This window comes from Stegastes partitus, unplaced genomic scaffold, assembly GCF_000690725.1.
Source record: "Stegastes partitus isolate 25-593 unplaced genomic scaffold, Stegastes_partitus-1.0.2 Scaffold741, whole genome shotgun sequence".
Classification (NCBI taxonomy): Eukaryota; Metazoa; Chordata; class Actinopteri; family Pomacentridae; genus Stegastes; species Stegastes partitus.
Window position 1 is genome coordinate 264,697 of NW_007578472.1, and position 25,067 is coordinate 289,763.

Below are 25,067 nucleotides of genomic sequence, written 5' to 3' on the forward strand. Positions count from 1 at the left end.
GCAGTTTTCACTTCTCCATCAAGGCAGCTTACTTCCTGACTGAGAGACAGACTGAAAATTCAGAAGAGGACGGTGGAAGAGCATCGCAGCTGTGTTTTATTTCACTGTAAAGCAGTACCTATCGCAGCAGCTGCTTGGGACTGTGTGATGCTGTCTTGGGCTGCACAGAGAGTCTGGCTCCAGACTGAGAGTCGCCTGGTCTGCCCGTCCGAGATGACATGGCAAGTAATACTCGCATGACTGTCTCTATTTCCTTCCTTCTATCAGTGTCTGTTCACATCAGCATTCCTCAGCCAGACGTCATTGGTATTAATGATGGCAACTATAGTAGTTCCTTCTCTGTGGGTATGCGAATGTCATTTGATTTGTTTCGTGGGCATTGTTTATTAGGTCGACAACTGAGATGTCAGTGTTGTCATTGTTTTGACCCTGAATGTGCCTGTGTGTGTATGTGTATGTGTGTGTTGTGGCTGTAGAAATGGCCCCAGTGGAGAAGGACGCACTGTACAGACGAGTTCAGTGTCATGAAACCATCCAGGACTCTTCAGATCAGTGACAAACCAAAGGAACTGGCAGGTAAAGCTCAGATTTTTGTTTGTTTTGTTGTGATGATGACTGTGTGAAGCAAGGTGATGGTTTGTTTTGTTGCTGTTTGTCAAACTGGCTGGTTATGTGGTGATGTTGATCTCAAATTTTAAGGTATTCTTGATTTTTTTTTTAGGATTTTTGGCTCTCTGTCATATGTAGATGTGTAAGCCCTGCATTATCTGCAAGGGTATAAGCATTATCTACAAAAACGTGACAATTATACTGCCATACTTATATATTGCTAATATACTGCTACTTTTCTATAAAGCCTTCATTAAAGCAGGCTACAGTGTCTTTCAAAATTGACTACTTATTATGCGTAAGCTGAGAAACCATGGTCAGCTCTCCCTTTCAGCAGTGTCTCTGTACTGCATTTTCGTCTCATCCAGCCTCTTGAACTGCAGCATTTATTGGCTTTATCACGTTCGCTGCAACTCTACCAGGCTGAGAAGGAACAAGAACATCGCACCCCTGAGTGTTGTGGCTTTTATCAGACAGATTACAGAGTGACTGAGTAGTGTGGCATTTACCCTCAGTCTATAAATCTCAGCCAGAATGAGTCAGGATAGTGGAAATGAGTGGAGCGCAGTGTTGTTTTGTCAAGTTTGAACACATGTCCTCACAAATTATCACATGTTTAACATCTGCAATGTATTATACAGCTGTGTGCAAAAGACCAGACACCCTTAGGAAACTATATATTTTGTTGATTTAAAAAAAAAAAAAAAAAGTAAATAAAACCACTGCAGCAAAAAGACATTAAATTGGATATTTGTTTAAAAGTTATTGTGCTGTAATTTTTTTGTGAATTTAAAAAAAACAAAACAAACAACAACAACAAAAAAGTAATTGTGGCATTTTTGTGGCATAAGTTTAGGATCCTACCAAGAGTATTTAGTAGCCACCCTCAGGCAGATATAGCTACCTGGGGTAACTGACTATACTTTGCAAATGTTTTCTGGTGCCAGCTAAGAATCTGTCTGTTTTCACTTAAGGAAGTTTCACAAATCACTTCAAATTCTGAGCTGTTTTTTTTTTTTTTTTCTTGTCTGTCTCGCATGCACGACATGTTTAAGACATTTTCAGTGATGTTTATGTCAGGGGATTGTGAGGGTCATTCCAAGAGCTTGAAGTAATTTATCGTGGAATCTGAAATCTGTTTTATATCATTATCCTGTTGAAAAAAAGTCTCTTTGCAGTTTAAGTTTCTTGACTGACTTCATGACGTTTACAGAATGTGCTGATATTGAGTAGAATTGTATTTGCCGTTTATCTGTGCAAAGTTTCCTACGTAGCTCATAGTAGAATATTTCCCCGCCTGTGTTTGATGTGTATTTTTCATCAAATGCTACTTTTTTTCTCCTCCAAACGTCTTCATATGTCTACAGCGCTGTCCAAAATAACTTATCGAGATGTTGCTGCCTCTTATGATGACATCACTGGTAGAGTTTCCTTCTGATGACTCTTCATGTAGACCTTATTTGTGCATCAATTCTGCATGGTTAAATGACTGACCGCCGCTCATGTGTCAGCTAAGCCTTCCTGCAAGTTCTTTGCAATCATGTGGGAGGTTTTTTTGGTCTTGTCTTGACTTTCCTTCAACTGTCATTTCCTAATTGCACTTTAGGCAGTGAAAATTGCAAGCTGAAGGTGCTTTGATATCTTTTCATAGCCTTCTCCTGCTTTGTAGGCATCAATTAGTTTCATTTTGAGATGCTCAGAGGAGTCAGCACTTAGTGAGTGTCACCACAGATTTGAAGAATTTATCAAGTTGTATTCAGCTGACAAATCCTATTGACAATTGCACTGTTGATGTAGTTGTTAGTTATGAAATTGTAAGACTTTACTCGTAGAATGGTGCTCAACATTACCGTTTCATATTTGTTTCTGCTCTTCAGTGTATTCACATTTGAAAGATTTACTTTTAATGTCTGTTTGCTGCATGGGACATCTGTTAACAAAATATTTGAATTGCCCAAGCTTATTTATACAGCTGCAGGTACAGGCAGTACAACGCCGCGTCCACGTGCTCTGCATCAAACGTTTAGTGGTGAGAATGGTGTCGGTTAAATCAAATGTATTGATCTGAGGTTCTACTGCAGGTACAGATGAGACCTTAATCAAATCTCCATGAGCAGCTGGGGGGCGGATTGTGAAGACTGTGGTGCGATAAGGGGGAGCCGATATAAAGAAATTGGGGGACAAGACAGAGGACACACAGCCAGACATATTTATAGATGGTGAGAAATTGATACTGAGTGTGCAGCAGAAGGCAGAGAGACAGATGAGAGAGAAGGGAGAGAGAGAGAGAGAGTGGGCAGGGCTCTAGGTATGTGAGAACAACAGCACGCCGGGCCAGTGGGACAGAGAGGGGGGAGTCAGACGAAAGGGAAGAGGAGAGTGTGTGTGGCTAAGTGCTCGTGAGTGTGTGTGAGTGTGAAATCAGACGGAGTCCAAGTGCAAGACTGTGAGCCAGGGAGAGAGATGCTCGAGGAGGATGAGGAGTAACAGGGCGAGGCAGCAGCGAGAGGAGCTGGGAGTGTGTGTGTGTGTGTGTCTGCGTGTGTGTGTGTGTGTGAGTAATAGTGTGTGAACAGAGGGATGCAGTCATGTCTCTGTGAGAGGGAGCAGCACAGCAACCGTAACCATGCTGAGCCCCAAGATAAAACAGGCACGCCGGGGTAAGCGCTGTCCCTCCTCCCTTTTCTCCATCCCTTCTCTGTGCTTCAATTCTCTCTGCTGTCTTTTTCCTTGTTCTCTTGCTTCTTTCTAGTCTTCCACTCGCTGTCACTGCAGAGCTTCATCTGTACTGCTGTCTTTGTACCACCAATATTCTTGTCAGTGCTTTCCTTAACAATGACATCCAAAAAAAAAAAAAGGTGTAACAGTACCACGCTAGAGTCAAATCCTGCACACCGGTGTCCTTCTGCATCCTAGTGACCATTGTTACAGAGTTTTCCTGCATGATCTGAAGTGTGGAGCCTTTCTGCTGTTCTGCCAGTGGTCATTGAGAGTTAGCAGGCTCTACTACAGGGTGATGTAATGCATCATGTCTCCCTGAAATGACTATACCATCCTCATTCCTGGAAAATTTGATTCTGGAGATTCTGTGGGTTGTAGTAAACATGGCTGCTGGAAAAAAGATTCTCCCTCCAACAATGGTCTGCATCATGACATGTTCGCACCTGAGCACATGACTGCACCCCTGTTTGTTCAAGGTTTACCCCTGCTGTTAGGACGTGGTTTTGGGCAGGTGACAGACTGGAGATGTGAGGAATGCGTGACTCTCTACTTCTGTAAATCTCAACAGCTGACTGTCAAACATAGTTACTCTAATGCGGGTTAAAATCCATTTGTGACCACTGAAGTTGGGAAACCACATATACATGCCTCTCACATGACTGTGTGAAGATGAATATGGAAGCTGTAAATCACAGGAGCAGCCTCTGAGGTTACTATGCAGAGTATAAATACTTGCTGTGCTTCTCGTAGCAGGTGGTTGCTAGTTAACTGCTTATGCTGTTTCAGGTGGCTTGGGGAGTTGTGACAGTAACCACCTTATCCAAAGATAATGGCTTTTTTCTTTTTTTTTCAAACAAAACGTGATTGCTGTTTCAGATGTATTTCCAGCTGACTGCTCATAAAACTCATTCTCATATTCTCATCTCCGAATTAATTTCACATTGAATGAAAATGGTCATAACAGAGCGAAATATTGGCTCTCGAAGGACCCTCACATTTGCGCATCTTTAGGCAGCGATGTTACTTCATTTCTCCCCTGGCAGTTGTTGACTTGTTCGAGACCAGCCTTAAAAACAAGATCATAAAAGATGATGGGAAGGAGAAGTGCCTCTTCCATCTTCTTCACGAACACAGTTGGAGAGTGCAGTAGCCACTTCAGTTTGCTTGCCACGTCTTATTCGCTTGCCATCTCTCATTTGCTGTAATGGTGTTCTCCTTTGATTAGATTCCCAGCTCTGCTTTCCTCTGACCCTTTTATGCAACATCATTCAGGGCAAATTCAAACAGCATCACAGAGCTGGGTCTGCCCTCAGAAGCTGAGATATCGGACGCGAATCCTAAACAGTTGTAGAGTACAGGATGTCATCGGTAAAACTCTGAGCATGATGTGGTTGAGGCGTCTCCATTACCTGCATGACTGAATAAGTGTCAAAATACTAACTTTTTAATGAATAACTACGGACTTTCTTCGACAAGATATTGATATTGAGATCCTACAGACGCAAAATCCAGACAGATCTCATGCCGTCTTTATCATTGCCTCAAGATTTTACTGATGAGATTTAGTCCAAAATATAGAAATTTAGATTCTGCACAATGTTAATCATAATCATCAATAAAAAATAAAATAAAATAAATTGTAACAGTCTAATAAAATAAAATTAAATAATAATAATTTAATCCTGGTATGAAATAAGTTACAGGACTGTATGATAGATAGATAGATCACTATACATCACTATACTTCAGATGAAAAAACCTTTTACTCCATTTGATTTGACAGTTATTGTTGTTTTATAGATATTATCTAATAACCATTTTATTATATGTATGTACAATACTTATAATGAGCTTCATATGTAATGTGGAAACTAAACAATAAATACAGTAGCTTAAATCTGCTCCACTGCATTTAAACATAATGGCACAATGCTACAGTAATGCATCATTAATAATTTACATAATGCTAATGTATTATAACACAGACTGGGGCCACTTTTCATACACAGTGAGCACTTTTCTTTTCGATACTTCGGTGGATGAATGTACTTATGCATGGTTGCTTATTAAAACTGTGCTTAAGTGTATATTTCAGGCACTGTACTTTATAGATGGAAATTAGATTAGAATTTTAAAATATATATACTTTAACTTTACCACATGCATTTAACAACTGTAGTTCCTCATTTCTTTACAGATGAAGATTTTACATAAAATGCAGCTGATCAGTTTTTAAACCAACATAAATATTATTTCATATTAGCTCCCTCTTTCCCAACTACAGCAGTAATATGTCAGGTAGATTTGTATAGTAAATGATATTGTACGGTCTTAATCCAAATGTTTAAATGAATTTTGTAGTATAAACAATCTTACGGTCTTAACTTTATATTTAACCTTGTTTCTCATTGAAAATCACTTTGGCTAAGTGCCTCTCATTTTGAACGTGCTATATAAATGAGTGGCAGAGTGATTTGGCTTTACAACTACACTGCTTTTATATTGATGCATGAATTAACTTTTACGTTTGATAATATTTAGGAACTCTCTCTTTTGAGAATTTGATTTGCAGAACTTTTACTTAATAAAGAATTTTTTAAATTGTAGGACTGGGGTACTGATTGTTGTCAGTGAGCTCATACAGCAGCTCATTAGTGACATAAATGTTCTTTATAGGATGTGCAAGTACTAATCAGGTGATGTGAGACATTTTGAGCAATATTATTTCCTGAAAAAACAAAAAGATAACTATTTAAACCTTGTGCAACAACAGTTTATTTCTGCTGATAGCAGATTCAAAATGTTATTTTTTTCTTTAGATTTCATCTATTTTATAAAGATGTACAAGATGTGGGCATTACTGCAGTATCTTTATAGTTTATAGTTCTTGTTTAGCCTGATTCTCCTGACTGCTTTGTTAATAACTGCTTCACGTGGTCCCTCCCTTCCCAGCAATCATGACACTGCAAAGGAAGGACATCCAGAAAGGGGAGAAATAAAACGAGGCGTCCAGACAGAGAGTTGATAAGCAGGAGAGAGAGAGAGGGGAAACAGGAGTGAGAAAGGGAAAGAGATTTTAGTCCAGGCTCTCACAGATACCTTCCCTGCTGTCCTCAGCAGAAAGAGAGATGCAATTAACAGGAAAAAAGACGCCATTGATTTCTCTCTCTCTCTTGTATCCTCTCGCTATGCCTTCTGTTTATCTCTCTTTCTTTTCTCTCTCTCCTTGACTCCCCAGGGATCATTCTACTGTCGCTGTTTTTGCTCTATACCTTTGGCGTACAGATGCTAATATATAATCCATACTTATAATCAGTCTGTAGCAGTTAAAACGTGGCCTCAGCCAAAACAAAACTCTGTTCTGCTCAGCAATGAAAATACAAGTAATATAAGCCCTTATTGATATCTGAAACACATAATAAAATGTACTGAATAGATAGATGGATTTCATCTAGCAGCAGAGTCTCTTTGCTGCAAAATGGAGGCCTTGCCTTGGTAGATTGACTTAAGAGGAAATCTGGATGCATGGTCAAGCCTGTGGGCTTAGTCGTACCCGAGGGAGACTTCTGCGAATAATGATTGTGAATCGTCTCCTGGTGAATTTCAGTAAAAAATAGCAAAACAACAAAAAAGGAAAATCCCAAAATAACGTGTCCTCTGTGTTGTGCAACTCTCCATTTTGTTATCTTTCTCTGTCACCTTCTCTCTGGTGCTTTAATCCTGCAAGCTTCCTTTTCTTCACTTGATTTCAATGTGTGTGTGTGTCTGTGCAGCGCGATCCAAGAGCATGGTGCTTGGAGAGTTGTCTCGGGTCTCCAGGCCCTGTTCACCCCTGGATCAAGAGAAAGCACTGAAGGCGGGCTGGCTGAAGAGACAGCGGAGCATCATGAAAAACTGGCAGCTGCGTTGGTTTGTCCTGAGGACCGAAGCTCTGTATTTCTACAAGGACCAGGATGAAAGCAAAGCACAGGTGCCACAAAGTAACACAAATACAAAAACAGTTATGCCAAATGTTGTACGGCTGCGCTGCTGCACGTTTGGATTCATTCCGCTCCAAATCCTGATACATATTCAAGCTTCATGAATTTATCTGATTAGTACTATAACCCAAGGCCAGCCAATCCATTATGCGTTCTCCAACTCTAATAATAGCTTTTTCATTCTCTTAAATCATGTGACAAAATACATTTTCTAGCCCTCGAGTAAAATGAAGCAGTATTCAGTGTTATGTGACCATGATTTTTAAAGTTCTACATGATAATGTGTGTTTAAAAACAATGAGTAGATAAATATCCATTCATCTTTTACGCAAAAACCATCCTCCATTAAGACATCCCCACATGCTCCATTAAAAACATCATTCGTTGTTATTGCCCTGACACACACACTGATAATGTGGTAACTAGCCGCCCTATGGTTCTGCTGGAAGCACTTAGTAGTTGACCTTTGACCCTCTCCATGCTGGAGGAATCAGAATTGCAAGTACATCAGGAAGGACTAGAGGGATAAGTAGATGAAGAGATGTTTCCCTGAGTCATCCCTCCCTCCATCATCATTACCTCCCTCTGTTGGACATTTGCCCAGAGTCCAGTGTACTCAGAACTCCGCAATGTTTAACATGCACTTCGTGTCCGAGTCAAGAACCACTGCCTGTCTGTCAGTCTACCTGTCTCTCACTGTTCTCTCCTTTCTCCTGCAGGGTTGTATTCCTCTTCAGGGTAGTCAGGTCAATGAGGTGCCTGCCAATCAGGACGAGCCTGGCCGCCACCTTTTTGAAATTGTTCCAGGTGAGTTGGCATGTTGGCAGCTCTGTTGTGTAAGGAAGCACGCAAGTGAATAAGCCTTGTTCAAGTGATGCTGAACAGTCTGTTTGGTACTGAGTGCCAAACAGAAAACAAGACAGAGCTCATTTTAGACTTTTATCTAAAATGTTATGTTTCATTTAACCCAGAGGTATTGTTAGATCTTTTTGTAGTACAGACATCAAGATCAAAGCGGGACTCAGGATCACACTTACATGCAGCAGCTCATTTTTTTGTGTAACCCATGTTGACCCAGAATCAAAGTGAGTAATGGCAAAAAACAGAAGAAAATCAATAGCTACATTTGAGTTACAGGCCCTAGCGCATGCATGAAATATGTAGAACAGCAGAAAAGATGTGACTGCCACAGCCATGAGCCTGAGGGCTCAACAACAACTTTGTTCATTTCTGCTGTTGATCACATGAGGTTGGCATAATTATAGCCAGAACAGTGGGTATTATGAACAGCACATAGATCAGAGGGCCTGTTTGGAAAAAAGAAAGAAAGAAAGAAAGAAAGAAAGAAAGAAAGAAAGAGGAGGGTACATTTTGGAAATTTTCTTTGTAATTCTGACAGTTTGGTGATCTATTGGATATGTGGTTGTAAAAAGTAATATATATTCCCTCTTGCTGAAACATATGTTCAGACATGCATTTTCAGTTACAATGAGACGAATGTCCAAATATTTGACAGCTGCTGCAAATTTGATGGCTGTCGTTTGTGTTTATATTTGCATTTAATGATTAGATATTATTTAGGTGTTTTTGTTGTTGTGTGCATCTTTGCTTTAAGGATCATTCCAGTATTTGCACAAGTCGTATCTGATTAACTATGGAATGACACTGACAAAGATAAAAGAATTCTTAAAGTGTCTGCATAGCTGTAGTTTGAGATCTCTGGTTACTACTAGGATTGTCAAAAGTGGGTGCAGAATAGTTGTCTGACATAGCTACAGTACTGTGTGAATGTCATGGGCACTAAAAGTAAAGTGGTTTCAAAATGTATGGAATTAATAGTTTTGATTTAACATTTACTGTACCTTCAAAGTGAAGGTGAAAAAACTAAGTCAATATCTGGTGTGATTCCCCTTTGCCTCTACGACAGCACAAATTCTCCATGCGTGGAATTTTCAAGGTACCTGGCAGGTATGTTGTTTCAAGTGTCTTGGGGAACTTGAAGCAGACCTTCTGTGGATTTAGGCTGTCTCGGTCTCAGCTTCTGTCTCTTCATGTAATCCCAGACTGACTCAGTGATGTTGACATCAGGACGCTGTGTGGGCCATACCATCTGTTGCAAGATTCCTTGTTCTCCTTGTTGCTGAAAATAGTTCTTTGTGACTTTGGCTGTATGTTGAGTCGCTGCCATCCTGGAGAATGAACTTGGGACAATCAGATAAGAATCTTAACATCTAGAGTGCCTTAAACTTCTTTATAATACTGTCTTTTTTCATTATCATTTTCCCTCATTTAACACCTCACATAAAGCCATTGCTTTTTTTCTTTGTTGTTGCACAGAAATTCTAAATACAGACAATCATTCTCACAAATTGTCTTCTGGTGATTTTCTGGATGGTGATTCTAAATGTATACCACACTTATGTGTTTTGGAATATGGTTGGCAGTCATGCAAAATTATTCCAATGTATATTATAATAGATGGGGTAACATGTGCAAAGACACTGCCCTCTTTTAATATGTGAGATAGAGTCAAGGGTAGAAAAAGTATGTTATTGAAATAACAGAGAGATACAGAGGAAAAGGTCCTGGACAGAACAAGAGGAGAGGCTGAGTGAGAGGCTCGGTGCAGTTGCTGGTGTCCCCGGGGAGCACTACTCTTTCTGGGTCGTTTCTCTCACACACAACACACTATGCAGCGCAGTGCAGGACTTAGCAGTGAATGCAGGTACTAATATGTAACCTACAGAGCGAGGTACGTGCAACCCACTTTCAAAAACTGATTTTTAGACTGCTTTTTTTTTTTTAACGAAGGTCAGTACAAAATATAAAAAAAATGTTCTATGTTTTTTTTTCCTCTTGAATCCTTTTATATCTAAAACTCAGTAGTGCTTCCACATCTTCTAAAGCAAATTTTTACAAAGGCACATGAAGGGAGAGAATTTTACATAGTTTAATCAAAGTGGAGTTGAAATAAAATAAATGTCAAGGTAAAATGTCAAAGCGGATGGTGTCAAGCTGTGTGCACACAGGGGAAGGAAAGCCAGGGCTTCGTGGCTGTGTCTTTGTACTTGACAGGGGTGCTTGAGCTAATAAGGTTACTGGAAATATTGATACTGATATATTTAGTTAATAGAGCTTGTTTACAGATAAAAGAGCGTCTGTAAACTAAAATCAGTTTGGCAGTTACTTCTGAAAAGTAATTTGCAGAAGTGGTATCTGCTGCATGGGTGTATTGCATATATTTAAAGCACAGTGGTGCTTTTTGAGATGTGTTAAGTCATTTTGTCATATTGATCCAGAAAGTCATAAAATATTGCTGTGTTTTCAGGAGGGACTGGAGAGAAGGATCGAACCGGTATAAGCCATGAATCATTCCTGCTGATGGCCAACTCTCAGAGTGACATGGAGGAGTGGGTCAGAGCCATACGTAGAGCGATCTGGGCTCCTCTAGGTGGAGGTGTGATTCTTTAGCATGTGTATTAACCTACTTACAAATGAGCATCTGCATGCATTGAAAAGAGATTAGTTTTTTTGTTGTTTTTTTTTGTGATTTGTGGCTTGAGTTGTGTTCATTTCCTGTGTTGTGTGGCTGCAGGGGTCTTTGGGCAGCACCTAGAGGAGACCATGCTGTATGAGGCCCAGTGTGGTCCTCAGCGCCTGGTTCCTGTGCTGGTCGAACAGTGTGTGGGCTTCATACGTGAACATGGGCTCAAGGAGGAGGGCCTTTTCAGGGCCCCTGGACAGACCAATCACGTTCGAGAACTGCAGGATGCCTTTGACCGTGGTGAGAAGCCGGTGTTTGACAGGTGAGGCAACCAGAGGGGACATTTTATCTGCAGCAGCATGCCAAGAAATTATCTGTGTGGGATAGTGTTCTATAATGTGCACCGTCTTTCTCTTACAGTTCCACAGACGTCCACACAGTGGCATCGCTGCTAAAGCTGTACATACGAGAGCTGCCAGAGCCTATAATCCCATTCTCCAAATATACACAGTTCCTCTCTTGTGCTCAGCTACTTACCAAGGATAAAGAAATGGTACCTAAATGTCTGCCAAAGACTTCACTGGCACGTTTTTATAGTCTTGTCTTGGCAACAAGCGTGTCTTTTTTTTTTTTTGTTCAAGGGTATCATAGAGCTGGGCAAACAGGTGAAATCCCTTCCTCAGGTTAACTACAACATCCTTAAATACATTTGCAAGTAAGTAACTATCTTCTAGTAGCTGTTACTGATGTGACTGATGGGTTCCATTGTTGCAGTTTTTATAAACACTGTTTTATAATTGAGGATTTGTCAGCCTGTCAAACCATTCATTACACCCACATCCTCGTCATCAGAGGAAGTGTCAGCGCTGACACCTTGCCTTCTGCATCTATGAAAACATCATAAGCTGAGCCCACACACCAGCCACAATCATGACTCAGTCCTTCTTTTCAATAGTTTTCTATTTACTGAATGAAAAGGGGGATTTCTAACAATTTCAAGTGGAGCATTCAACATCAGTGATTTTACTTATTAGGACGTAATTTCTGCTTTTTGTTTCCGACTGCTTAGGTTTCTGGATGAGGTTCAATCTCACTCCAACGAGAATAAGATGAGTGTTCAGAACCTGGCTACTGTATTCGGACCTAATATCCTTCGGCCCAGAGTGGAGGATCCAGTTACCATGATGGAGGGTTAGAGACTATATCCACATATGTTCATTTGTGACAAAAACTTGCTTACCAGTTATTACCTACAACACTGTGGCATCTTAAGCACTTGTGTGTGTTTGTCATTATAAACAGGAAGCTCACAGGTGCAACACCTGATGACTGTGCTGATCAGTGAACACTCCCGACTTTACCAACGTGAGGAACCAAAAACTGAAACTAAGGTTCCTCCACAGAGACAGGACATCCAGCGGTGCAAAGTGGAATGGGTTTCACAAGACGACACTGACCACCTGCCTTCCTCAGGCACAGGCTCCAAAACCCCGACAGAAACACCCCAATCTTCCACCCCTTCTACAGAAAGTAAGACAGCTGCATCGAGCCCTGTTACATCGGAAAAGGGTGAGGATGTTCGAAGTGAAGGGAAAAGCAAAAGTAAGACGGAGGAGAAGGCAGATGGAAAAGCAGATAGCAAAACTGAAGGGAAAAGTGGAAGTGAAGTGGCTGTTAGTCCGAGTAAACAGTCTAAAGCTTTGCCCTCCTGGAGGTGCTCCTTCAAGGGCACTGCAACCTCCGGAGGACCGAGAGGAAAAATAGGGGGATCGGCAGGGGATGTGTCAGCAGCTGGTGGGAGCAACTGGCTGATGAATGGCCTGTCGTCCCTCCGAGCTCACAGGCGCACCACCTCATCTGGCGAAAGACTGAAAGACTCTACTCTGTCTCTAAAGGATTCAACCCTCTCCCTTAGAGAAACCACTCTTTCCCTCAAAGACTCACAAAGAGACTCTGATGAAGACTCCTCTCGAACGTCCCTGTCTCACAGAGTCCTCCAGTCCCACAGACTGTCTGCCTATGACAATGTTGCCCCCTCTAGTCTAAGTCTGCCTGCGGACACTTCGTCCATCTGGACGTCCTTTGAGATCTCACTGTCTGAGCCCGAGGGAAGCGATAAGGCAGTGAAATTAGAACAGGGCCAAGAGAGGCCCACAGAGGTGAGGGACAGTACAAACACTGTGGATCACAGTGCAAGCGGCAATGAAGAAGATCTCACGGGAGCAAACGAAGATTTCACAGGCATGCTGACCGAGCTCAAGCAGGAGCTGAAGAAACAGAGGACAAGCTATGAAACCTGCATTCGCAAGTAAGAATGAGTTTCTTGTCATTCCTTCTCAAATAATCAATTAAATATCAGCATAAGGTGGTACTTATAATCTGTTCTTCTCTCCTTTGAGGTTGGAAGAGTCCTGTTCCAAGTACCAGTCCCAAGTAAACCGCCTTGAGGAGGAACTGGACCAGGAGAAGAAGAAGTTTCACATGCTAGAGATCCGACTCAGGAACTCAGAGCGGGCGCATCAAGATGCAGAAAATCGAAACATTCTTCTCCAACAAGAGATGGAGGAATTCTTCAAGACCCTTGGGGACCTGACAACAGGTGCAACACGGACCAACTAGACCAGACCAACCTGCCTTCATCTGGTCCATCAGCAGGGGAGGAGCTCTGTTACTGGGAAGACCAACCAGCCCCAAAGCTTTGAAGACCAAATACCTCTAGTGCAGTACTAATTGCCATCTTGCCCTCTTTAGTACAGCTGTCTTGTGCCTACACTGACCAGTGCCGGTGCCAAACGAGAACTCCTCTGGACCAAGCGCCTCTCATTTGTCATTCCATAAAAGTCCTTACTATTATACACCATAGGTCATGTACCCAATTATTTACTGACTAAATTCCTTTGTAAGAAACCAGAAAAAGCCTTATTTATGAGGTAGCCTTCCCATACATGCAATGTTAGTGTACCCTTAGTCTTGAAATAAGTGTTCATTTGACAGTACAAGAAAAAAAAACAATGTGAGACATTAAAAGTCAACTCTTTTATTTGCTGGAGTTGAAGGTAGACAGTTTCCATTTTTGAAGTATATAATTGGTCTGTTAGTGAGGCAATTTCAGTTCCAAAGGCTAAAATTCACGCAACTGGCATTACCAAAACACACCACAAAAGGGTCACTCTCTGCAGACAGTGTTTGGCCAAAAAAAAGACTGCAGCATCATCCCAGTGGTGCTGAATGGCTTTCCTCTCTTTCCCCTAAATGTACCTGCACTAATACCAGATTTGCTCAGAGAAAACTCATGCGTAGTCTATTCTATCTATTTTTGAGGAGGTGGAGGAGGGGAAAACTACAAAAAAAAAAAAAAAAAAAAAAGAAAGCCACAACAGTCCGTTGAGATGTGGCCAAGAGAGGGTCAGGACATGCGTCACAATCCCCAAAGTGCATTCTGGGAGTTGATGCTAGGGGTTACTGCCTGGAGTGCCCAACCATGAAAAGGGCAACGGGACAGTTTGGGAATTTGAGCCATCAAATACATCCAAAGGTTACCATGGCAGGTAGCAAATGCCTGTTTCCTGACTCTCAGAAAACATACATACATCTACAGTAAAATGTACAGATCGACCACTGACTATACTAATCTATGAGTTATACTGCACAGAAAACAAAAAATGAAACAAAATGCATATAAATAGTACTTCTGAATGAAATGTACATTACATACATTAGATGTCTCCTAGCTTGAAATAAATAAATAAATAACAGTACAGAAAAAAAACTAGACCTTTTGTTCGCATTTCTTTCAAATGGTGTGTGCCATGATAAACATACTGTATCTTCAAAAACGTGTGACTGAGTGTGTGCATGTGTGAGGTAGAACTCAGAAAGACACAGCAGAGAGGAGCATCTGCCACAGAGAGGACTGAAAAACCACTGAACTGAGTAAGGGCACTTAAATTAAATATCTTAAATATCAGACAGCTGTGAATAATGTCTGAAACAACCTGCCAAAAAGGATAAAGTGACCAATATAGACTTAAGTCTCTGGTGACTGTCCCCAAAAACAGCACTCATTCTAGCCAGTGGGGTGGCCTATATTCACTTGTTACAGCACTAACAGGAATCATTGGCTCCTTTCTATTCCACATTTCTATTCACTTACATTCACCCTGTTCTTGCTCATCCAACAGACCGTCACCTACAAATTACGTCTAACTAAATAAGTTAAAATACAGTCAGTTTACAGTATGCTATAGTAAAAAAAGAAATCGAGTCAGGGACGCTTGTCAAGATGCGCACAATCAGAGTTGACATAATAGACAAAGAAATACGTTAACTTGGATACTCCAAGGGACACTTTCTACAAGAAAGATGAGGAACAACATCAAAATAAAATCATCCATTTGCATTAGGCTTGAAAATGAAGTGTGCTATCGTCTACTGTTAGACAGAATTGGTGTAGATTCATTCAAATGTCCCAAAAACTATACAAAAAAAATGCCAAATGAACAATTCAAAAATATACTCAAAATGATATTGCAGTGCTAACAGTATGGTATTTGACTTTGTCGATGTAGCTACAAAACAGCAATGTGTAAAGTACACTCGAATCCCTTTCTTTCATGACATACAATCACAGTTTCACATCAAAACATACTCTGATTCTTTGCAGCAAAAATACAGTAATAATGATACAATTTCAAACCACAATCATTTACAGCAGTATAGGTGGAGGGGGAAATAACAAAAAAACTGTACATTGAAAGCGCAGCTCTACAAACTAACATGATGAGTTCCATTGGCCTACACCCATCTCCCATCAGGCACACTGACGAGGAAAGGTTTGTTTTGTTGTGTACATGTGTGTGTGTGTTAGTGAGTACTGTATGTGTACGTTATCTGCAGCAGGCCAGTGCACCCAGAGAGGTATGACTGTCCAAGCTGCTGTCAGTTTCAGAGGTCATGGTGGGGTCACTGCTGGGGTCAGTGGGCTCTGTGGACATGGATGAGACGTCGTTGGCCGAGGAGGAGGAGGACGTGGGCTGAGGAGGGCTGTCGATCACTGCTGCACCTGTGCTGCGAAAAATACACGTCAACGCATAGGTTTCATCGAAAGACACAAGACACTGCCACTCCGTGAGAAGCTTAGAATTCACACGTATCCAGCACCTCAAACTTTAAATTACCAGTCAGCACTGATTTGGTCAAGTCAGACGATATCTTGGTTAAAACTGACCTAAATCTTGCTAAAAATAAATAAATAAATAAAATAGGTTTTTTAAACAAAGGTTTAGAGTTCTTTCAGGATTGAAGCAGTTCAGTTAAACAGGTTCCGGCTGCTAACAGCATTAGGAAAGAGCAAGTATCAACGTCTTTAGCTTGACTTCATCATTCTACTTCCTTTTATTCACTGCATTTATTCTACTGCATTTATGTTGCAAAATTCATCATCGATATGAATCATCTGTGAAACACAAAAGCTTCACTGACTGAAAATACATCTGAAATTAGGAGAACATAGAGGAAACATTTTGAAAATAAAAGGCAATATTTCATGAAAGATAAAAGCTGCAAAATATTGTATGTTATGAATGGACTGGCTAAACTGGATGAGCATGCTTTACTTTTCCCAATTAGTAGATATGCACATCTCTCCTTTGCTTTGTTGCTAATTTGGCAATCTTGAAGTCTTAAACCAGGGTTTCTATGCAATATGGACAACTATGCAACTGGATTTTAGTCATTTCCAAGTCTGGATAAGTATGAAAAATGGAAACGAGAAAACGGAAAAATAATTGCGTTTCTTGATTATTGCTCCTATTCTGCATTCTAAAACATAGAGAGTATATATAGATATGAGAATTTCCAAAAGTAAATTGATCATACGAGTATGCTGTTTTTACTGAAATTTAGAGGAGGCTGCCAGCACAGCCAAAATGTTAACCACTGTGTGAGAAAGCAACACAACAAGTATGGTGTGTGACTGAACGCACACTCCCACACAGTGCCAGCTCTGCTTCTGCACGTCACAGCTTTGCTCCAAATGCTTTATCACTGTACCAAATCTGGATGTCGGCAACCACATTATTTTGAGAAAAAAATTCAACAATATCTTTAAAAGACATACATAAAGAGTAACACAATAAAATAAATATTAGGCTTATCTGAACATTTATGAGTTGTGCACTGATTGGTTATCAGAGGAACAAACAGAGTATCTGTCTTGAATAAGAAACCATAGCTTTATGTTTCCATGGACACAGTGACTATTCAAGGCTGTGCTTTTAAGGTTTTTATTGATTAAAAATTAAAAAAAATATTACTATTACGATTATTATTTTTATTGATACATTACATGCTATAGGAAAAAAATTAATACTTTAGGCGAAGATGTTGTTGCTCTTCATTATTAATGTAGAAGTATAGTAACTTTAACTACAATCCTCTGGCAATAATGACAGCATGCATATTTAGAATTTAACATTTTAAAACCATTGATTCTGCTGTTTGTACCAAAATGTCAAATATGATCTGAAAAATTTACCAAAAGGTCTGGAAATTAGAATCTGGAAAAGTGGGGAATTTGGAAATGATACATATACAGGAGTCCTGTAAAACTGAAATCCTCAAATATTTCATTTAACTTTAAAAATTATTATGGTTTCATTTTTGTGTTATTTCCTCTTCTGAGAAATTAAAGCATTCATGAGATATCCTGAGAAAACGTTTCATCTTTCCTCCCAAAACCTGAGAGAATGGCCATTAAATAAAGTCCTGGTAAAACAAGAGTTGCATCAAAAACTTTTCAACCAAATGTATCCTAGATTTTACTCACATATCCAACTTCTAGCTGTAAAACATCACATTTGTTCGTACAGTGTATTCAGCAAACGTAATGTAAAATAGAACATTAAATTTGTTCCTTGTGAAACTAAACCATGTAAAGACAGTTTCAAGTTTATATCCAGCCTCTAATAAAGCCCCATCATGTGCTTGTGACAAACAAAAACAGCAGTGATTCATTTTTTCCACCTCCTCCTATCACCCAGTTATAATGATCACTCACCTAAGGGAGGTGGCTGCCCTCTTATCACTCCATTCTTCGTCCATTCCTCCCATTCGCTCACTTCCTTATAAATAAGCTCTGCAAATAGATGAGATTAAAATAAATCGACTTTTCTGTACAGTCGAAGTGTGTGTGTATTGCATACTGTACAGTCCAAACAGCATCACGTTTCTAATTTGGACACTCCGTGCTGGTGTGACCCTTCTAAATATGAGTGAGGGGTCATTATCACCTGGCAGGAGTTAGCATGAGCTCATCCTGTTGCACAACTGAAAGTGATATTTACTCACAATCTTAATCTCCTCCCCTGCCTCACAGAATCAGGTTCCCCAGAGTGGAAAACCCGAACTGCGAGGCTTTAAAAGGGAATTTCAAGTCAAGCAACACATCCTCTGGCAGCTACAAGAGACCCAGAGCTCCTCAGGCTCCAGTGACTGTAAGCAACTGATTTCAATTCTACACAATCACTTTCTATCCCACTGGGATACTTCAGATACGGTTTATTTCTGTGTTTCGCCTTAATGGGGCTGCAACTAATGATTATTCCCATTGTTGTTCTATAAAATGTCTTTGTCTACAAAATGTGCGAAAATGGTGAGAAATATCGATCAGTGCTTCCCAAAGGCCAAGATAATTTCTTCAAACCCAAAGATATTCAGCTTAATGTCAGTAAAGAAACAGAAAAACTTTCCAAATCAAGAAGAGGATTTTTTTTTTTTGTTCTTAAGTAGTTGCTGATGAATTAGCTGACAAATAACAGAACAGTTGTTGTTGAGTTGTTAAAGCTGAACCCCTGAACAGAAAACAATCGTGTCACCACAGATCAAATGCTCATCAGAAAATCTGATCATTTCGACTGCACTGTAAACTGATTTGCATGAGATTTAATGCAGCGACTCCAGAGGACACATTTAATAATGACTAGCAATCACATATTAGACGCTCTACTAAATATTCTTGCTGGTTCCGTAGTTAACTTGAAACCAAAACTTCAGCAATCTAAGCTCATTTCTTAACTTATGACAGATGTTTGGAAGTGGTAACACTATCTGGACACCAAACTATGTTTCAGTTTAATACTAAAGAAAGCCTTTCAGCCAATTTTCGGTGAATTTCTGCCTTGCCTCATGAGCCAGGTCAGTAAATAATACACCTAAAGTGAAGTGTGAAGTGTAAAGAAGCTCAGCGTGCTGTCTAACCTTTCCACTCCTCCACGGTGTGCTCCCTTTCATCCAGCTGTCTGTCTGGGATCTTCGGAGGAGGCTGAGAAAGAGAAAATGGCTTAAATGGCACATACAAGAGCGATGCCAACTTTCCACTTCAAGTGATGTAATTAAAATCTCATGTGACACGTTTAAGGATCATGCAGGCCTGTTAGCGATCCACTTACCGCTTCCACTTCAGCTGGATCGTACCAAACATTAATATAGGGGTGCTGCAGGGCCTCATCTACTGAGATGCGCTTGGAAGCATCAATCACTAACATCTTGGATAAGAGATCTCGAGCTTGGCTCGCTGAGGGGAGAAACAACAAGGAGATAAGATGCTATGCTAATCACAAGTCTACGGATGTGGTTTGATAAATTCTAGGTCATGACATGATAAGACAGGAAACAAACACTACCTTTCAGTTTGTTGTGATCAGAGTCGGCAGGAAAGAGCACATCTGGGAAGAGTTTCTCAAAACTGTATCCAGCATAGCGTGGCCTGTTTTCTACGTACGTTCTGACTGACTGGTTTAGCTTCATTAGAAAATCCTGAGATGGAGTGCCTAGTTGCTCAATTACCTTGTTCCACTGGTCGATGTCTGAAGTGTAAATGTTAGGGAAAAAGACGACACACACCTTCACACTATTCACCCCGACACGAATCCTGTAACACACCTTAAGGGCAGCATGACATTTAACTTTCTTTGAGGTTGTCACACACACAAACTGATCTACTTAGGCAGTCTACACACACACACACACACCTCTGTGACATGATCTACGATGATGCAGCCACTCACTCCCTTCCTATGCAGTCAACACATAACTACTGCGCATACTCTCTCAGCAACTACTGCCATTTATTAACTGCTTCTCCTTGAAGTTCTCACAATAGATGCGAGCAGCAGAGCAATGATGGAAGTCATGTATGTCGGGTGGAATAACAGAGTGACAGAGGGGAGCTCTCAGGATGGTGGTGGATCTCTTCACACGAAATGAAGTGATGACACAGCGATCAATCAATGATGGGGAAGGATACGATCAGTGCCAGGGAACAACACACTTCCCCTGATCATCTCGGCCACAATGCAGCCCACTGACCATACATCCACTGGAGGTGGACATTTTGATGACGGGGAGGTGGACATGCAAACAAAATGGTGAAGAGGGGGGAAAAAAGCACAAAAAAACAACAAGTGAAGTGAGAGGAATGTAAACAGAATGGGAATGGATGTAATGGTAAAAATGGAAAACATGCAGCAACAGCCAGGTATGAGAAAGAGAGCATTGTTGAACAGATGAAAACAATAAATGACATGCCGATGAAAATGTAGAGTCTATCAGTGCCAGGAGGCTTTGAGGCTTACACTGAGCTATACAAACAAAAATGGAACAAAACATGGCCTAAAACTACACTAAGAGAAAAATGTGGCTGTCTGCACAGCATGAAGCACAAAGACTGTTGAACTGTGACAAAACATTTAAAAGTCATAAGGATACAGTCCCTTCCTGGGAAGAGGATTTTATGGCGAACCATTTCCGCCAGTATGCAGCCCACAGACCATATGTCCACTAGTGAAGTGGAGCACGATAAACAAAGCCGATACGAAGTGAAGGAAATGCACAAAAGCAGGTTAGTTACAAGTAAGAGGCTAGTTAGTGAGCTTTTTTTTTTTTTTTACAATAAATTCCTATTATGTACAGAAACACCATGCAGCTTACAGAGTGTTAGCAGCAAGGTTTATATTATGTTACATTGAACACAAAAACCTCAGAAAGAAAATAGCTTAACACTGTAGACCGGGTGAGTGGCAGATACAGTACAAAGACAGTCCCTCACCATTGGCTTGGTAGCCCATGCCCAGGATAACCTCTGGCGCCCTGTAGTAGCGCGTAACCACATACGGTGTCATCAGGAGGCCTGTGGCGGCCGTCCGAGCCAAGCCGAAGTCCAAAATCTTCAGCGTGCAATCAGACTTGACTACTATATTGCTAGGCTTGAGGTCCTGCAGAGGAAAACACACGTGAATGTGATTTAATTTTGTCAATATGAAGCAATGACATTGGAGGAAGCATCTTTGAAAAGGCATTCAGAGACAAAATAGACGCCCAGATTACAACATATTGACCGGGTGTCCACTGATAACAGTTCTACATTATCAGTCATGAGTAAAACCCAGCTGATAGTCTGCAGTTTCCACCTCCGTGTTACTCTGCAGTACAGACTTGCTTACTGAAGCGGCATTTTACAATATTGATTTTTTTTTTTCTCCCTCGGAGTTGGCTGCTCCTTTGTGCTAACTAGGGATAATGTTTCTTTGGATATGTAACATTCCTTCAAAAGATCTTGGCTTAATTTGTTTCTCGGTAATTAGCCTTTATCGATCTATTATCAGTAATGAGGTTTATGTGATAATTTTGTTTGCTATGCGATGCACACCTGGCTGCATGTTTCAGATACTGACTGATTTTACACCTGTTTATCCCTGATCCATACAATAAAACGATACCTTCACCAGCTTTGTGGAGGTCAGAAATCTTTTTTCTGCTTGTCTTTCACCAAACTCCTAAAGTTACACATTATATTTTGTATGTGTTTTCTAGAGGCAGTTTGTAGCCAATTAAAAGAGTAAATCCATCGCCTAATATCGTGCCAGTTCACCGTTTGCCCTTACACTTCAGTGTCAAGTAGCTCAGCAGGTTTAACAGGACACTGCCCCTGCATGAGTCTGCGAGACGATGGCCATCTGATGCTCACCCTGTGAATGATGCCGGCGGCATGGAGGTGTTTGATACCACACAACATCTGATAGAGCAGATAGGACAGCCTCTCATGGTCCAGCTCCATCTGAATGACTTGGCACAGGTTGGCATCCATCAGCTCCATCACCAAGTATCTGACGGAGCAGAAACCGTTTCAGAGTCAGTGAAGCAAACAAACAAGAGGGAGTCCAGGTTTAATTACAAATACATACTATAAGTGTATCTCGTTACTTACACATCTTGGAACTCTTCTAATGATTTTTGCGGTGTAAATACATTTAATAGGCCAATGATCTGTGGGTATAAAAATGAACGAATAAAAAGGATGCCATTAACATTCGCACATTAAAGCACAATGTGATTTATATGCACATGTAAGACTGGAAAACACCATTAACCTTCTGCCAGTCTAAAATACCATGTCTCCCACTGGTGAAATGTAATCTATCTGAGAAATTTGCACACTTACATTTTTGTGATTGACACATTTCATTAGGACTAGCTCTCTGTACGCCCTCTTGGCATGGGTTTGATTTTGAAACGGCCGACTCAGCTTCTTGATGGCAACATTTCGCTCAAGGATTTGGTCGTAAGCAGAGCTGAAGAGAAGTACGAGTAAGCAGATAAGTTCACAACATGGTCACAAATGTAACATTAATAGCTATCAGAGACCACAGAAACATTCTGAGAGTATGTGCCTGTGTAGTCAGCAGAAAGGTTTACAATTTACATCTTTAATTCCAGTTTCACCAGCAAGAAAAGGTGACATTCGACATATGTTGTGATGTTCACATGTATTTTCTGGTGGCATATAAGAAACAGTGACCCATATTTCACCAAGAATATAAATGAGGCAGAAACACTCACCAGACGATTCCCTGTGCTCCTGAGCCGATAGGTCTTAGATTCTGGTATCGCTTCAGTACTGTGAACGTCGAATCCCCAACATCTAGGCTGTAGAACTCTCTTTCTCTCTTGTTTTTGTTCATGGTGAAATCTTCAATTACTGCTTTCTGTGCATCCAAAAATGTCCTCTGTGGAGACGGAGACACGTTCAAATATTTTTGCAGAGCCAGAACTACACCGCAGATATCACAATAGCTGCTCAGCAGACTGGCCGACAGAGAGAAGGAAAAAAAAAAGGAGCCAGATGAAAATCCCTGCTTCCGAGAACGCAGATTAGAAGTAAAGGAGAAAAGACAGTGCTGAATTTCACACTTGAGGCGAGCACTGCAGTTCCTTATCTCAGCAACTCAGCAAACACACCAGGATGGAAGAGTTGATATCATCAGTCGTGGTGGCAAAACAGCAGACCACGGGGAGCTCTACTCCATCATATGAAACCCAACTCTCAGAGTGACTCTGTCACACTGCAAAACCAGGCACGGTGATAATTCCTCTGAGTTTGGACCCCGGCCCAGGACTCCAGCTCAGTTCTACAAGCAGGTCCTCCACAGGCACATGTTAACTGGGTCAAGTTGCACCAAGTGACTGTGAGCCCAGATAAGACACAACACAGAGATGCCAATTTGTGGGCATGATGTTCCCCTACGCGTTTCATTTTGCATTAAACAAAAACCACCCAAAATCTAAAAAAGGGCAAAAAATCAAACAGCTTCCTCTCCTTTTATTCACTTCTTATATAAGACAGCGTAATCACCCTCCCCATTCTTACACTCTCCCGACACACAGTCCATATGAGGGATATAATTGCCAGAATGAAATGACTCAGCTCTCCTTCTGTTCCTCCAACGTCACAAAGACGTCCATAACATCCACCTCCCTCACAACATGAAAATAGACATGCCGCTTCCTTTCATATTTCATACAGGAAGAAGACTGCCCTTGTCTGAGTAGTGACGGCTTGAATGACATCGCTGTCAGTGTGTAGTACTCTCTGTGCAGTTATGTGTTGCACATACAGTGAATACCCCAGAGGATGGAGGTCATTATTACATTATTTATTTCTCTTTTGCCTATTAATGCTGCATCAAAAAATTCCTTTCAATCACTTACACACAGTTATGTATCAGCTGCGGTATTTACAAGGAATGCAGCTCACACATTAGTAGTCTCACACAGCACTCAGGAGGTCAGGATTTGGTGGACGGATCTGAAGGCGGGGAGCTGCGATAAGGTGCTCTGAGTTTCCTACAAACGCACAAACACAGCAGGATTTCATTCCTGGAGTGCATTGCCTTCTAATGACCTCACCTTTGTTTTCTCTGGAGAAGCTGCCTCAGCCTAATGAGTTAATGAATGACTTCTGAAGCATATACTTAAAAAGGACAATGAGGCAAGAGAGGACAACATGTGTTATATCAGGAATCACACATTAACACAACAAAAAAGGAAATTATGGAGATTTCTTATCTGTAACATACCATAAAAAAACCTCATTTCCATAGGTGAGGGATCACCTCATGTTCTCCCAGATTAGATACAATCTCAGCCACAGATATTATTATTATTATGGGGTGCGTTATGGATCAGATAGTTTTTTAAATCACACAATATTCTCAGATGTTTGGATCCAAGGTGCCTATTTTCAAGTGCACACACGCATGCTGGCACAGAAACAGAGAAATTGGCCTTGCAACATCTCCAAAGCAGATTAATACAAGCAGAGACTGAGTGAAGGACCACTATCGACCCATTATTCATCCTCCCTCCATAACCTTGGCCACACGACCCCTCGTCTTGTCCTGTCGATGGCACAGGCAGCTGACAGGTAGACCACTGTACAAGCTGGTGCTGCATCACAAATCCTCCCTGCATGCTTTAAAATAAAAAAAAAAGTAGCAGCTTGTGTACGCCGGACATTATCGCGGTGATCATGACACCCATATCGTGATATCGCAGGGCCTGTTGGTGGATCACAGTGCGCAGTCGGTGCTGAAACCAGCTCCTGCCTCAAACTAACGTCCACAACGTTACACCGACGTGGGGGGAAAGAAAAGAAGCATGTCGGTGATAACCGAGGCTACAATGTAACACAACAACCGCCTTCGGGTGAAGCAGCATGCAGGCGGCGACCCTCCCCCACGACCAAACAATAAGCACGTTTGAGGAGCAGAGGTGCGAATCCTCATCTTACCTCCGTCATCAAAACATCAAACTATCGATCTCCCGGCGGTCCGATCGGCGGTGAAACGTCCCGGAGCGGCGGACTATTTGTTTATTCCGCCGCCGAAGAATGATTTATTCCGTTGTGCGGGCTTAAAAATACATGACCTCACCAAATT

The 25,067-nt window shown here is 41.1% G+C and overlaps 2 protein-coding genes across 5 annotated transcripts; one reads left to right on the forward strand and one right to left on the reverse strand.

Moving 5' to 3' along the window:
- Positions 1–59: 59 nt before the first annotated feature.
- arhgap22a (Rho GTPase activating protein 22a) lies at positions 60–14,563 on the forward strand. 2 transcript variants are annotated; one of them, XM_008291399.1, is made up of 11 exons: positions 60–221; positions 477–576; positions 7,104–7,300; positions 8,030–8,117; positions 10,639–10,767; positions 10,906–11,116; positions 11,215–11,347; positions 11,436–11,509; positions 11,864–11,985; positions 12,097–13,102; positions 13,194–14,563. In XM_008291399.1, exons 1-11 carry the CDS (start codon positions 219–221, stop codon positions 13,411–13,413), a joined length of 2,283 nt encoding a protein of 760 aa, XP_008289621.1. In that variant the 5' UTR covers positions 60–218; the 3' UTR covers positions 13,414–14,563. The 2 variants fall into 2 exon arrangements, with proteins under 2 accessions (XP_008289621.1, XP_008289623.1); XM_008291401.1 differs by lacking the exons at positions 60–221; positions 477–576 and adding an exon at positions 3,049–3,269.
- On the reverse strand, positions 14,113–25,067 carry mapk8a (mitogen-activated protein kinase 8a). Of its 3 annotated transcripts, none has more exons than XM_008291396.1 (12): positions 24,920–25,067; positions 22,690–22,856; positions 22,292–22,421; positions 22,058–22,116; positions 21,818–21,956; positions 20,900–21,065; positions 20,099–20,170; positions 19,476–19,658; positions 19,242–19,366; positions 19,051–19,114; positions 17,852–17,929; positions 14,113–15,856 (listed from the first exon to the last, which is right to left on the reverse strand). In XM_008291396.1, exons 1-12 carry the CDS (start codon positions 24,926–24,928, stop codon positions 15,681–15,683), a joined length of 1,368 nt encoding a protein of 455 aa, XP_008289618.1. In that variant the 5' UTR covers positions 24,929–25,067; the 3' UTR covers positions 14,113–15,680. The 3 variants fall into 3 exon arrangements, with proteins under 3 accessions (XP_008289618.1, XP_008289619.1, XP_008289620.1); XM_008291397.1 differs by lacking the exon at positions 20,099–20,170 and adding an exon at positions 20,560–20,631; XM_008291398.1 differs by having other exon boundaries at positions 15,765–15,861.